Source organism: Peromyscus maniculatus, chromosome 23 (genome assembly GCF_049852395.1).
Source record: "Peromyscus maniculatus bairdii isolate BWxNUB_F1_BW_parent chromosome 23, HU_Pman_BW_mat_3.1, whole genome shotgun sequence".
NCBI classification, from domain to species: Eukaryota; Metazoa; Chordata; class Mammalia; order Rodentia; family Cricetidae; genus Peromyscus; species Peromyscus maniculatus.
The window spans coordinates 45,852,273-45,866,807 of NC_134874.1; the positions used below are offsets into that span (position 1 = coordinate 45,852,273).

The 14,535-nt window shown below is 52.3% G+C and overlaps 1 protein-coding gene across 2 annotated transcripts in view; it reads left to right on the top strand.

Moving 5' to 3' along the window:
- Foxk1 (forkhead box K1) overlaps nucleotides 1-12,381 on the top strand; it is a 66,134-nt gene extending 53,753 nt beyond the window's left edge. The window contains exons 5-9 of one of the 2 annotated variants that reach the window (XM_015986311.3): nucleotides 894-1,087; nucleotides 2,712-2,878; nucleotides 2,967-3,251; nucleotides 4,676-4,855; nucleotides 5,623-12,381. In XM_015986311.3, coding sequence (XP_015841797.2) covers nucleotides 894-1,087; nucleotides 2,712-2,878; nucleotides 2,967-3,251; nucleotides 4,676-4,855; nucleotides 5,623-5,903 — 1,107 coding nt within the window. In that variant the 3' untranslated portion in view covers nucleotides 5,904-12,381. Of the gene's footprint in view, nucleotides 1-893; nucleotides 1,088-2,711; nucleotides 2,879-2,966; nucleotides 3,252-4,630; nucleotides 4,856-5,622 lie in introns of both variants that reach the window. The other variant, XM_006992683.3, reaches the window with a different exon arrangement.
- The last annotated feature ends 2,154 nt before the right edge of the window (nucleotides 12,382-14,535 follow it).

Here is a 14,535-nt window from a genome sequence, read left to right on the forward strand (position 1 = left end):
CTGCCTCCGCCTCTAGAGTGCTGGCGCCAGCCTTGAGCCACCCCCACAGCTGCTCACCGGTGGCCTCTGTACTCCCTGGGCAGTACAGCCCGGGTGACTTCAGCAGTACAGTGCATCCATCACTTAGGGCAGCACTCCTCCTGCACGAGTTCTGTGCATTCTATCTTCTTGGAGGCAGTGAGACCTCTGCACTGCACACAGTGGCCACAGATTATACCATTTATTCTTTTCTCTGTAATTAGCATTTTCTGTTGAAAATCCAGAAGAAACATTTTTTGTTTCTTTGTTTCTTTTATTTTGAGGCAAGGTCTCATGTAGCCCAGGCTGGCTCTGAACGTTCTTTATAGCCAACAATGACCTTAAACTCCTGATCCTCCTGCCTCCACTTCCTGAGTGCTGAGATCACTGGGGTCCACTCACCACACCTGGTTTATGTGGCCCTGGGGATGGAGTCAGGGCTTCCTGTGTGCTGGGCAAACATTGCACCGATTGAACCCAACCCCAGCTCCACGAGGAGATTTTCTGAGTCAAGGGCTCACTATGTAGCCCAGGCTGACCTTGAACTCATGATCCTCCTGCCTCAGCCTTCCATGTACTGAGAAGACAGGCATGTCTTCTTGCACCCAGCTTTCAGGATGTGCTTTGAACCCGGCCAGCCTCATCTTTTCTCCGTTCCCGACGAGATCCTGCATACTTCTCTGTTTCTTCCAGAAGAACAGGGGTGGATTTTACTGTGTGGAGTTTGCATAGGAGGAGCTACCCTGTGCCCCACACCCTCCCCTGGAGGGTGGTCACCTGCAGCCACATGCCTGTCATCAGTTCCTGCTGCGTCTATTGGGAGGTCTGCCCTCTGATGGCTGTGACCCACAGATGTCTCTCTCTGTCCCCTACAGAACTCCATCCGACACAACCTCTCTCTTAACCGTTATTTTATCAAAGTCCCTCGGTCCCAGGAGGAGCCTGGGAAGGGCTCTTTTTGGCGAATAGACCCAGCTTCTGAAGCCAAACTCGTGGAGCAAGCATTCCGAAAGCGGAGACAGAGAGGTGTCTCCTGCTTCCGCACCCCCTTCGGGCCTCTGTCTTCGCGGTAAGACCCCTGTCACTGTCCTCTTGCTCTTCTGAGAAGCTAGGTTCCCCGGGTCACAGCAGTGGAGGGACTTAGAGCTTGAGGACTTGGTCTGTTTTCTGGGCTCTTAGACAATTAAGCTTCTGTCTTTGCTGCTTTTTAGTTTCAAGGCAAGGTCTCAACTTTGTGAGCAGATTGGCCTTGAACTTATGGTAGCCCTCTGGACTTGCAGGTGTGCGTGACACACCCAGTTCTGACTCCTGTGCTGCTTGGAGCAGTTAGTGAGGTGGCTACTTGTGTAGTGTGTACAGGAGGCTGAGCCAGCCATAACCAGTTTAAAGGGTGAGCTTTCACTGAAGGGCCAGAGGTGCCCCTGCTGATTTGCGGACCTTGAGCTCCCTCTACCATTAATGGAGCCATGTTGGGAGTACAACTTATCTGCTGGCAGGCAGGACTGGATGGATGGACTCTCCATCATCAACAGCTCCATTGAGCATTGCACGTACCTGGCAGGTAAAGGCCATTTGGACAGCTCTTTGGCCACATGTGGTTCTTAGGAGCTGCTACTTCTGTGGATAGCTGTTGAGTCTGCTCTCTGTGGTCACTCTCAGATGATAGACTCCTGACCAGCATAGGTCAGGTGACCAGCAAGTGGCAGGTACTCTCAGAAATCCCTCCATCTCTAGGAAAGCAGAGTCTAGTACTTTCGGTCCCAGTGTCATGATGAGCCAGGGAGGGATTTCTCAGGAATAGGAATGCCTGCATCAGCACTGGCCTCTCATAGTTCTTAGATGTCACAGTCATTGTGGTCATCCAATAGCAGTTTGCATTTTTGTAGTACTGGGGATTCTAGGCAGGTGCTCTACATTGAGCCACACCCCAGCCCCTCACTGGGGGATTCTAGGCAGGGGCTCTACCGCTGAGCCACACCCCAGCCCCTCACTGGGGGATTCTAGGCAGGTGCTCTACCCCTGAGCCATACCTCAACCCCTCACTGGGGGATTCTAGGCCCAGCCTGTTCTACTTTTCATTTTGAGTCAGGTCTTGCTGACTATAGCCCAGCAGGCCTTGAGCTTAAGATCCTCCTGCCTCTGCCTTCCAAGTAGCAAGGATGACGGGCCTGCATTGTCATTCCTGGCTGCAAGCTTTTTCTTTCGACATAGACTGAGCTGCTCCTGGAGGGTGGTAGGACTTTTTAGGCAGTGCATGCTACAGGATGTACAGTTGCTAGGAGAGAGTCCTTCCTCTACCCCTTCAGCCCTTTTTAATGGAACATCTACCCACCCAGCTCCCCACTGAGTGGAAATGGCAATGCTGGGTCTTTGTCAGCAGGGAACATTAGATCTGGGAAAACCTTAGGGAGATAAGAGAGAAGCCCCTGGAAGTGTGGGGCAGAGACATGAGGAGATGGGGTGGATTCCGGGAAGTATGGGGCAAAGACGTGTGAGGTGCAACCTGAGGAATTGTTGGGCAGGGGTGGGGTGGGCTGTATTCCAGAAATCATTGAGTCAGATGTGGGAGTGGCCATGGGATGTACCTTAGGAATCGTTGAACAGAGGTGTGTGTGTTGGGGGCGGTGTTTGTCTTTGTATTTTACTTTTGTTACGATGTACCTCCTTGGTGCATCCCTTTCTCATCATTTCAGGAGTGCTCCAGCTTCACCCACCCACCCTGGACTGATGTCCCCTCGTTCCAGTGGCCTGCAGACCCCAGAGTGCCTGTCTCGGGAAGGCTCCCCCATTCCACATGATCCCGACTTGGGGTCAAAGTTAGCCTCTGTTCCAGAGTATCGCTATTCCCAGAGTGCCCCAGGTAAGACATGAGTTCATTCTCTTCCTGCATGTGACAGACTGGGAGGCACCCACTCAAGTAAGTCACTGTCCTCTGTGTCATCCCGCAGGCTCCCCTGTCAGCGCCCAGCCGGTGATTATGGCTGTCCCTCCCCGACCTTCCAACTTAGTGGCTAAGCCTGTCGCCTACATGCCAGCTTCCATAGTAACCTCACAGCAGCCCTCAGGCCATGCTATCCATGTGGTGCAGCAGGCCCCCACTGTCACCATGGTGAGGGTGGTAACCACCTCCGCCAACTCAGCCAACGGGTACATCCTCGCTAGCCAGGGCTCCGCCGGGGGCTCCCACGACACAACAGGCACCGCTGTGTTGGACCTGGGCAATGAGGCAAGAGGTAATGTGACCACAGCTGTGTTCCCAGCAGGGTCCCAGCACAGTTAACACAGTTGGGCAGTTTTACTATGCAGGGCAGTGGGTAAAGGGAAGTGGGTCTTGGGTTACTGTCTTTTTTTTTTAAGGAATTTTAAGATAGCATGGATTGTCCCTGGGTACTTCTTCCTTGGTTGACAGAGCCTTCTGATGCTCAAAGCTGTTTGCCTGAATTTTGTTTCCATTCAAAGTGACATTCAGGTTGCAGTCCTTGTTAATTTGTTTGTTTGTCTGTTTAGAAAACCTATTTTCATTATTTGTGTGGATGGGTGTTTTGTCTGCAGTGTCTGTGCACATGGGTGCAGTGCCCAAGGAGGCCAGAAGAGGGCATCAGATAACCACCTATGTGGTTGCATTTAACCACTGGGCCATCTCTCCAGCCCCTATTTATTTATTCATTCATTCATTCACTCATTCATTCATTTTTGCCGGTGTTGCAATATGTATCTCTGCTGGGCTGGCTTCAGACTTACTGTCATCTTGCCTCAGCAGTGCTGAGGTCACAGGCATGTACCTGTGTTCACCTCTAAAAGAAATCTGGTCCTAGGGAGTTTATGGGGTAGATGTTGGCAGTGCACCCAGTTTGTGAAAGGCAGCCCCAGAACTTTCTAGAAAGCATTATCTCTTGGTTGTTATTCCCACTGGGAACTCAATTTCAATGTTAACTTTGTATCTTATTGTTGTCATTATGGAAACAGGCTTGGCCTGGTGGCAGAGACCTGTCCTCCCAGCTACTGGGGAGGTGGAGGTCAGCTTGGGCTGTACAGCAAGCTCAAGGCCAGCCTGGGTAACTTAACTAGACTTTGTCTTTAAAAAAAAAAAAAAAAAAAAATTCAAGGGGGGGTTGGCAATGGGGCTGGGGATGTAGCTCGGTGGCAGAGACCCAGCATGCACATGGCCTTAGATTCAGTCCCTAGTACCACTAGCAACAACACAGTAATAATAATTCTAATCATAGAAATGACATCGTGGTGAAAGAGATGGTCACAGCCCTAAAAGCAAGCTGTCTCATTCCAAACAATACATTTTGCCTCACAGATTAAATTTGTATTGGTTACATTTGAAGGTTTACATAGTTAATTTATTTTTATTTTGTTTTTGGTGTTTGAAACAGTCTTGTGAAGCCCAATACTGACCTTGAAGTCTGTGTAACCAAGGATGACTTTGAAGTCTTGATTCTCCTACCTCCACACCCAGCATGTTCTAAAGCCCTGTTAATTTAAATATATGTCCAAAGGTTTTCTTGGAAAGCCCTCTCTCCTAGTAGCCAACCTTATGCTGAGACCTTGGTGGGACTTGGTGGCCGGGGCCATGTGTGGTTCTGACTGGCTGCCCGCCCCACAGGTTTGGAAGAGAAACCCACCATAGCATTTGCCACAATCCCTGCAGCCAGCCGAGTTATCCAGACGGTCGCCAGCCAGATGGCCCCAGGAGTCCCTGGACACACAGTCACCATCCTACAGCCAGCTACACCAGTGACTCTCGGGCAGCACCATCTTCCAGTCCGGGCTGTCACTCAGAACGGAAAGCATGCTGTGCCCACGAATAGCTTAACTGGCAACGCTTATGGTGAGGCCCCAGCCTGCCCTCGGCCTGAACCCTAGATGCCAGGGACCTGCCCGCAGGCAGTGCAGCTCGGGAAGCGCTTGCTTTTCCCATCCACTAGGCTCAGTGGCCTGAGCATCTAGCACGGAGCCCAGATGTCGCCTAGGGTGACAGGAGGTCAGAGGAGGAAGTCAGGGCGCCTGCAGGGGTCGGGGTGCTAGCGGCTAGGCCCCTGTGTGCCAGAGTACAGTAGTTCTTTTTCTTGTGCCATAGTAAAACACCTGGTGCCAAAGGCAACTTCGGGAAGGAAGGTTTCTTTTGGCTTACTTTGGAGGTACAGCCATCGTGGTTGGGAAAGCAAAGCACAGTCAGGCAGCAGCCGAGGGAGAGGAAGCTGCTCCTCAGCTCGCTTTCCACTTTATTTAGTCTTGAGGCCCAGAGTAGGATGGTGTCACCACATGCAGGACAGGTCTTCCCTCTTCATGACCCCATCTAGAAACTTCCTCACTGACATGCCCCGAGGTTTGTTTCCATGGCACTTGTAAATCCCACTGAGGTGATAATCAAGATTAGGTAACACAGAGGGTCCAGAGGGGGAGGGAGGGATGTCCTCAGGGTGACAAGCAGCAGCAGGTGAGCAGGGCCTTGAAGTCGGGTGTTGGGTGTCTGACCTAGACTTACCATGGGTAGGGAAGAGATGTCTGGTGTAAGGAATGGACACTGTGGCTCTGCCTTTACTGCTCTGATCAATTAGTGGTGATCCTTAAGTAACCTCTTCTTCCTGCTACCAGCCCTCACCAGCCCCCTGCAGCTCCTGGCAGCCCAGGCGAGTTCATCCACACCAGTGGTCATCACCCGGGTGTGTGAGGTAGGGCCTGAGGAACCAACAGCAGCCGTCTCGGGGGCCACCAATGCCACACAGACCCCAGCAACCTCCACTACCACATCTGCCTCTTCCAGCGGGGAGCCCGAGGTCAAGAGGTCCCGGGTAGAGGAGCCCACTGGGACAGCCAGCACACAGCCCACAGCAATGGCAGCCACTGGCCCACAGGGACCAGGTACCGGCGAGTGACGTCACCTGCAGGAAGGTGGAGTGGGACTCACGCCCAGGTGCCCGGGTGGCCAGCTGCTGCACTCAAGGACGGAGAGAGAGGCTGACAGCCGCTTGCAGCACGTGTGCCACCAGGGCGGCCGCCACACTTGGACAGTTTCCTTTTTATCTCTCCTGTCCTCCCATGGTTTGAAACAAAACACATAAACACGTTCAGACGACTTGATTGTATGAATCTGGGGGTTCTGTGTGTTTATTTACCCCTCCCTCATGCCATCACCTCTCCACGGTTCTTGTGGGAGAAGGTCTAGCCCAGCTCCTCAGGAACAGATCCCAGCCAGCACCCTCAAGAAGAGTGAGCCCCAGGACTCGATAGAAGTGCCACAGTGCAAACCCAGGCTGCTCTCCGTGGGAGCCACCCACAGACTTCCTGTTTGTAACTCAGTGGGAATAGACCAGAGAACAGAGAATGCATGTGGCTGGGATGCAGAATCTTCTCCCCAAGAGTGACATAGTTTGTGGCATTAATTGGGGTCAGGAGGTTACCTTGGCTTTGGACCCTAAAATATTTCTTACAGTTAAACATGGAATTTGGGCTCATCTCAAAACCTGAGACACACAGAAGGGTTCATGTGTCTTTGGGGTTCCCTTTGATAGCCAGCTGAGCAGTTGCAGACCCAAGCACTCACCCACACCAGCCCCTGGTGAACATGCCGCTCTCCCCGATAACTTCAAGAAGGATCAGCGGCTCCAACATTGATGTTGCAAAGTGCTTTGGCTGGAAAACCAGCCCAGGGCCAGTGGCCGTGGCATCCATTCCCACAGCACTGGCTGAACCCAGAGTGGCAAGCTACAATGGACATCCAGGGAAACCTGGGCAGCTTCAGGGGATGTCAGCCAGCCCCTTGCTCAGCAGGAGGATATTGGTATGTGCCCGTGGAAGCTAGCTAGCAGGGAATGTGTCCTGTATTTCTGGCAGCTGGAGGATCTGAGCAACCATCTGCTCACATTGCCTTCCCCTCACACATTCCAGTTTCCTGAGCACCCCAAGACGTGTCCAGTTTGCAAATGGAAACCCTCTCTTCTACCTGAAGCTGGGGGTCCCTGGCCGTTATCCACCGGAAAGGAAACTACCTCTCCAGGCAGCAGTTGGTGCCAAGTTTGATGACAGTGTGGCAAGAACCAAAGTATGGAGCTCAGCCGAGGACTTGGATCCCCAGAGGTCCCTTTGCATGCCCAGACAAGCTACCAGCAGCACTTTCAACATACACCAAGTCACAGGAGTAGGAGCCACTGAACGTTTCCCTCAGCTTGCGAATGAGATGGTTCTGCAGATAGTACCAGCAGCTGCATGACAGAGACTTGAAGGCATCCAGGAGCTCAGTGTTGGTCCTCCTGGAGGGTAGGCCATAAGCAACAGCCACCACTCGGACAGAGCCCAGACCTATCCTTGGCATCAGACCTCCCACCAGCCCTCTTCCTCTGCCTGGGCCCGGTCAGAAGAGCAGAGAGAGCCCCGTGAGCAGAGAGCAGGCAATCCTAGGAAAGGAAGGGGCCACCGCTGTACAAGCTGCCTTTGCTGGAAGGGATGCCAGCCAGTGACCTGGAGGCTATGGAGAGCAGATGACCGGGTGGGATGAGTCCAAGCTCCACCCTACGGCTGCCACCACTGAAGCCACCAGTCCCCCCACACATCAGGGAGCAGTGCGGGGTGCCTGCCCAGCCCTCTTGAGCTATCATCCAGGCTCTCCAGCCAGTCGTTTCTGTAGTACTAAACTTCAAGCAGGAAGTAAGCTGTGTTTCCTGTCTGTTGTCTGGGAGGTTTCAGAAAGCTGGGGCTGGGGTGGCAGTGGCTGGGGGAGGGTTTTCCAGGTGGAGCTGCCCCTTGGAATAGGCAAACAGCCCTATCCCACATCTCTCTGTGCCTAGCATGAACTTGTTCTCTCTGTGTGTCTGGTGTGAGCATGAGGTTAGGGAAGCGGGAATGGGCTGAGGCCATAGGGACACCTGTTGACTTTCCCTTCATTAGCCATTTGCTCCAAGGCTGTGCATGGTCACTCTGCAAGGCAGATTATTTGTGGATTGTCATGGTAGGCACTGTGTGCAGCCCCTGCATGGAACTGTGGGTCACTGTCTGTCGCATCTGTCATCAGGTCTCAGTATGGCTCTCCTGGCTCCTGAGACATCATGGTGTCCATCTTCTGTGGTAGATCCTCTCACCATTACCACAGGTGTGGAAGGATGTAGGAGAGAGTGCCACACACACTGTCCTAGTGTCCTGTGCCCCTGGTTGGGCAGCCTGAGCTAGAAAGGAGGAGGCTAGCCTGTGCCATTGCTCTGGAAGTGGATTCGGTCATCTACCAGGCAGCACCTCTAGCTTGTGCCAGCTTTTGCCCACGGCCCACAGCCATAGACCCCGAATAGCCAGTGCCAGGAATGCACAGCCAGCTGGAACTCGCTCCCGTGAGCTCTGGGACACCAATAGAGTCCAGCTAAGCTATCTGTGGAAGCCAGAGCCTGGGTCAGGGGCCAGGAAGACCATGACCATCTACTGTGTAGACCATGGCTGGCAACCCTGGAGGACTTCACCAAACCCTGTGGTTGGGGAACAGTTCAGGGACAGATGTGAAGCCTGGGGACCTGTTCCTCAGGGTACACAGGGGCTCCCATCTCTGGCACACCTTTATCTGAGCTTGCCTTGTTTTGGAAAGTTCCCTGGCAGATCAGGTGCCTGGCTGTCCACACATCTGCTGTCTTCTGTTTTGAGTCTGGGACTCGCCAGACTCACAGGTGCTGCGAGCATAGGAAGTCACCATGGTGACCGGAAGGGAAGAGACCCTGCCTGAGAGCCTGCCTGCCTGCCTGCCTGCCTGCCTGCGCTCTCTCTCTGTTCCTTCTCCCTTGCCCATCTCCTTCCTCCTCCCCCTCCTCCTCCTCCCCCTCCTCTTCCCCCCCTTTACTTTCTTTCTTCTATTCCTCTTTCGCTCCCTCATCCTTGCCTCCTCTGTCTTCTCCCCACCTTAGCTTTCAGCCTGGCACCCAGGGCATGATAAACATGTCTGTCATCAGCTTCTGGAGCCTTGCCTTTGTGCAAGGTGAGGTATCTGACTCCCTAGCCATGAGGAAGCCCCACAGACCCTTCCCCTGCTTTCCACATCCTTATAATCTAGAGATCTACCACCTCCCCCTCCTGCCCCTCGCCAGGCTTGCCAGGGTCTGGGATTATAGGTGCCACCCAGCCTACCACAGTAATGTGGGAGAGCCGGAAAGGGGTACATCCAGGTGATGGGGTCAGTCTCTTCCTTTAGAGAGACAAGGGCAGCGGTAAAAGAGTTCAGTGCACGCAGGAAACTTTTCCCATAGAGAAGAAGCGGTGGTGGAATGGAATGCTACTGCTTTTCCTCAAAAAACTCAGATTCCACAATGCACCCATGTGACGTTGCCTACTCTGGGGTGGGCGCCCCCACCTTGCTGACCAAGCCTCTCCCTCCCCATCTGAATAGCTCAGTGCCTGCTCTAGCGTAAGTCAAAAGGTGAGTGAGTCTCTATTCTGGTAAAAGACCCCTTGTCTGGGGAGCACCACATCCCAGTCACTAGTGGTAAAGTCACCTCAAGTGACAACAAGGTAGCCCCTTGTTTTGGCTCAGAGTGACAGAGCGCTTGCCTATAGCACCTCACCTCAGAATACCTCTGCTCAGAAGCAATATTACAAAGGGTAAGTCAAGTTGTTCCCAAGATCACCTCTGCTGACTCCAGCTTCCTCGAGAGCAGGACCTCTGACATGCACTTTAGCTTGGGGGAGGCAGGTGAGGGCTGGGAACAGACAGTAGCCAAGGCCGCCTCCGTTCCACCTGCCACTTCAGTCCTGTCCCCAACTGAATGTCCCCTTTCATCTGTGAGTCCCCTGCCCCAGGCCTTGAATTTAGGGTGGTTCCTTCTGGGATTCTGTTTTGTTTTGTTTCTTGTGGTACTGCAGACTAAACTCGGGGCCTGGCACGGGCTAGGGAAGCCCCTAGGCAAGGGTTCTGCTGAGCCACACTCCCAGCCCTTTAGATTTTTTTAAACTTGAGACAGGGTCTCAGGAAGCTTCCTAGGCTGGCCTTGAACTTGCAATCCTCTTGTCTCAGCTTCCTGAAATGCTGGGCCTATGTGCCACCATGGCCCAGTGCTCTTGTCTTTTGGTTTTTCTTTTTTTTCTTTTCTTTCTTTCTTTCTTTTCTTTCTTTTCTTTCTTTTCTTTCTTTTCTTTTCTTTCTTTCTTTCTTTCTTTCTTTCTTTCTTTCTTTCTTTCTTTCTTTCTTTCTTTCTTTCTTTCTTTCTTCCTTCCTTCCTTCCTTCCTTCCTTCCTTCCTTCCTTCCTTCCTTCTTTCCTTTCTCCCTCCCTCCCCCCCTCTTCCCTCCCTCCCTCCCCCGCTCCCCTCCCTCCCTACCCCCCTCTTCCCTCCCTCCCTCCCTCCCTCCCTCCCTCCCTCCCTCTCTCTCTCTCTTTCTTTTTTTCTTTTTTCTGTACCAAAAGCTGCTACATTGGTAACACAGAGCAAGGTGTGGCCTAGACGCCCCACAGACTAGCACTTGGCACCCACTTCCCACAGCCTGTGGTTTGAACAGTTTGGGAACGTCATTCTTGGGGTCACTGCTTCCCTCCCTCTGCCCTCCCCATTACTAACCCCTGAAGTTACACCTGCTAGGCAAGTGGCGTTCTGTGACCCAGCCTCAGGCCCATTTCACTGACTTTGTTTAGGGAAAATAGTTTTCTACTTGTGTTTAAAAAATACAAAAGCTACTTGAGTGCTCCTAGCTTCTGGTCCTACCTGCTCCTCTGCTCTTCTTTCCACTGCTCTGAGCTTCTCTCTGGCAGGCTTCAGCTCTGCTGCTGCAGGGAACATTCTAGAACTACCCTCCAGGCAGCTGGCGCACAACACCCTGGCAGGGCTGTCCCACAGATGAGGCCAGCCTTATCCACAGGTACCCCCTGGGTGTGCGGCAGGACGGAGGAGGGTCCCCCGAAGTTCTTGGTGAGAGGAAGTGGCCAGTCAGAGGGCAACAAGACAGGGGCTAGGGGGAGGTGAGCCAGCAGGATTGGAAGCTGAGGCTGCCCTCAGCTCTGTCTTAGCCCTCACAGCTGGTGCAGGGGGGTAAAGAGAGCAGATCTCTTAATCATGGGTATCTCTCTCCAAGAGGAAACTTCACTGGAGGGCTTCACTTCCCGTGAAAAGCGTATGTGGTTTCTGTACTTGGGCTCAACTACCAAACACAGGCTTCCTGGGACCCCCGGGACGCCCTCCCCCAGCCTTCATCTGCCCCAACCCCCGCTTCGTGAGAGTTAGAGGGGCGAGAGAGCTTGCTGCCTTACCTCTGGAAATCTTGCTCCTCTGACTGCTCACAAGGTGAACCGTGTTGAGGAACCTGGGCCCCAGGAGCCGAGGAGAAGCTTGAGGGTGGACAGTGGCCAGGCTTGCTTCACGCCCCCTGCATCTGAAGCACTTGCCCCCATCAGAGCAACCTCAGCACTGTCCCCTGAGTCCCTGGGACTGTGCTGATCCTGCTAGAGTGACCCCCACGATCCACTAAGTATTCATGTTCTCTGTCCTGTATGTATCCACATGACAACATGGCTTCTTGAGTCTGAATTGGCTGAAACTTTAATTTTCAATTGGTAAATTGGGAATTAAAAAAAAAAATCTAACATCTTCATTTTTGCCCCTCTCTCCCATCTTTACTTTTTAACATCCTTTTGGGGGTGGGGGATATCTGGGATCCCTGATAATACCTTAGCTTGATCCCTGGGCTGGGAAAAGGTGGTGGGGGCAGGAAGGAGAGACCCAAACTGTCTTCCAGGTCTCTCCTTGAATTCTGCTGTGTCCTTGGCAGGGGCAGCACTGTGCACGTGTGAGGGAGGGGCTAAAGCCAGTAGTGAGGTCGTTCTCTTTCTTAACTGAATGATAATTCTGTAAAAGTAATTGGGGGGAGGGTGTTCAGGGAGTATGTGTGTGTGCGCGCGCGCATGTGTGATTTTGTTTTTGTTTTTTACAGTGGCTGTCTAAAGTATTTTCATGATATGTTTAACACGTAGTGCTTTAAAAGCAGTGGTATCCTATGCGCTGGGAATCCTGGTTCCAGAGATGTGGCCCACCTTGGTGGGTGAAGGTCCCACCCAGGAGGCAGGGGTAAGGGCTGGGGTCAGAAAGGCCTGTGGACCCACATCCCAAGCAGCACCACCTGGGCATTCATTTCAAACAGGATACAGTATTTTTTTATAACAGAACCATCCTTTTTTTTTAAAAAGAGTTTGACACCTGAATGTGATTTCTAACTATTATTAGACGTTAATGTTTTAAAGCTATAACAAAGTGGAAATTTTCTACTTCTTTTTCATCCATTTGAACTGTTCTTTTATCTATTCAATTGTTGTATGTGGCTGGAGAAGCTCTGTTTTCTCCTCTTAGCATTTGTTTCTATAACCAGAAATAAAAATTATATATTAAAGAGATGTACCCAAGGGTGTGAGTGGTCCCTGTGAGTGGCTGACTATGGGGGGCAGACAAATTAACAGATGCCCTGGTCCCTGCTCCCGGCATCGAGAATTGACCCCCAGGTGTTTCAGAGGAGGCAGGGAGATGACGGGGACTCTGCTTCCTTCAGGGTTTCCTGGGTGACCAGTCCAGGAAGAGATGGGATCAGGGAGAGTCCTACAGGTGTCGTCATCTGAGGACATGGGTCCCCTGTGAGTCATCTGAGCCCCAAGGATATGGAGATGGTTCACAGACAGCAAGGGAGGAGCTAGCCAGTGTCTCCCTGACTCATGACACAGGTCCAAAGCTGGGTCAGGGTGTGTCTCCAGGTGTCTGTGTGTCTTGTTACTCGTCTGTTGCTGTGAGGAGACACCATGACACAGGCAACTTACTAAACACAAAGAAGGCGTTTAGTTTGCGGCTAACAGTTAAGGGGGTTGGATGGGGCTCACATGGCAGGGAGCACAAACAGACATGGCGTGGGAGCAGTAGCTGAGAGCTAACTGGGAAATGGTGTGGGCTCTTAAAACCTCAGAGCCTGACCCAGTGACACACCTCCTTCCAACAAGGCCACGCCTCCTAATCCTTCCCAAACAGTTCTACCAAAGGGGACAAAGCATTCAAGTATATTAGCCACTGGGAGCCATTATCATTCAAACCACCACACCATGGCTGCCTCAGTGGCCCTGGCAGACATCTGACACTCAGCCAGGTGAGAAACTCTTCATTTCTCTCCTTTTCTGTGTACATGTGTGCATTTGTATGGAGGCAGAGGACAACCTCGGGGGTTCCTCAGGTGGTGTATGTGTGTTCACATGTGGAGGCACAGGCATGCACTGGCCACAGGAGGCGTAGGCATGTCAGAGGACAACCCTCGGGTACCTGCCCTCACCTTTCCACCTTGTTTGAGACAGAATCTCTTTGCCACTGCGTAAGCCAGGCTAGCAAGCCCTGTAGTTTCAGGAGACTCTCCTGCCTCCTGCCATCTGCTGCAGGTGTGCTGGGATTACAAATGCTTACACTATTGTGCATAGCTTTTACACGGACTCAGGGGACCCAAACGCTGATTATCCTTCTTGTGTGGCAGTCGCTTCCATGCACTGAGTCATCTTCCCCGCCCCACCTTGTCCTTTGAGACACGGGCGCTCACTGGCCTGGGACTTGCCAAATAAGCTAGGCTGGCCCACCAGCAAAACGCTGGGATCCACCTGTGTCCGCTTCCCCAGTGCTGGATTACAAGTGTGTGCTTTATTCTTACATGGTTCTCATGCTTGCAAGGAAAGCACTTACCAACTCTGCTTCTGCCCATTTATCTGACACCTTGCTCATTCTAGGTCATAGGCACTAGGCCAGACAGACAGACATGGGTCCAAGTTCCCACCATGACAGCTCCTCAATCTACCTGAACACAAGTGAGTGAGTGAGTGAGTGAGTGAGTAAGTGAGTGGTGTGGGGGCCTCCTCATCTCAGAACCCCAGGCTAGCAAGACACTGGGTGCCTGACAGAATTCATAAAAATGTGTCTGTCACACAGGTGTGTGTGTGTGTGTGTGTGTGTGTGTGTGTGTGTGTGTGTGTGTGTGTAGTGCCTGGATATTTTTATGTGGTGCTGGGAACTCAAGCTCTGGTCTTCATGCTTGCATAGCAAGCAATTTACTGACTGAGCCATTTCTCCAGCATACACACACACACACACACAACTATTTTCCACTAATGAGACCTTCAAACAACCTGTTACAGATTTTTTAGAAACAGATCAAATATTATGCATGGTAATGTTGTTTACCAGCTGTGCATGTATGTGTCGAGAAAGGGGAAATGATGAACCCTTGGCACACTGGTTTGTCTTGCTGAGGATGGAGCCCAAGGCCTCACACAGGCTAGGCAAGCACTCTACCACCAAGTCACGCCCCTAGCCCCTCACTGGGGGATTCTAGACAGGCACTCTACTGCTAAACTATGTGCCTAGTCTTCTCTCCAGGCCCAGAACCTTCCACTAGCAGTTCCGGAATCAAAGGGAGCTGTTCCGGGGCCAGGAGATCTGGGTTCCAAGAACTGCGGTTCCAGGGTTCCTTGGCTGACGGCTGACATGGATATGTGCCCGGGAGCTGGCCCGGAACCGGCTTCCTTACAGCAACTGAT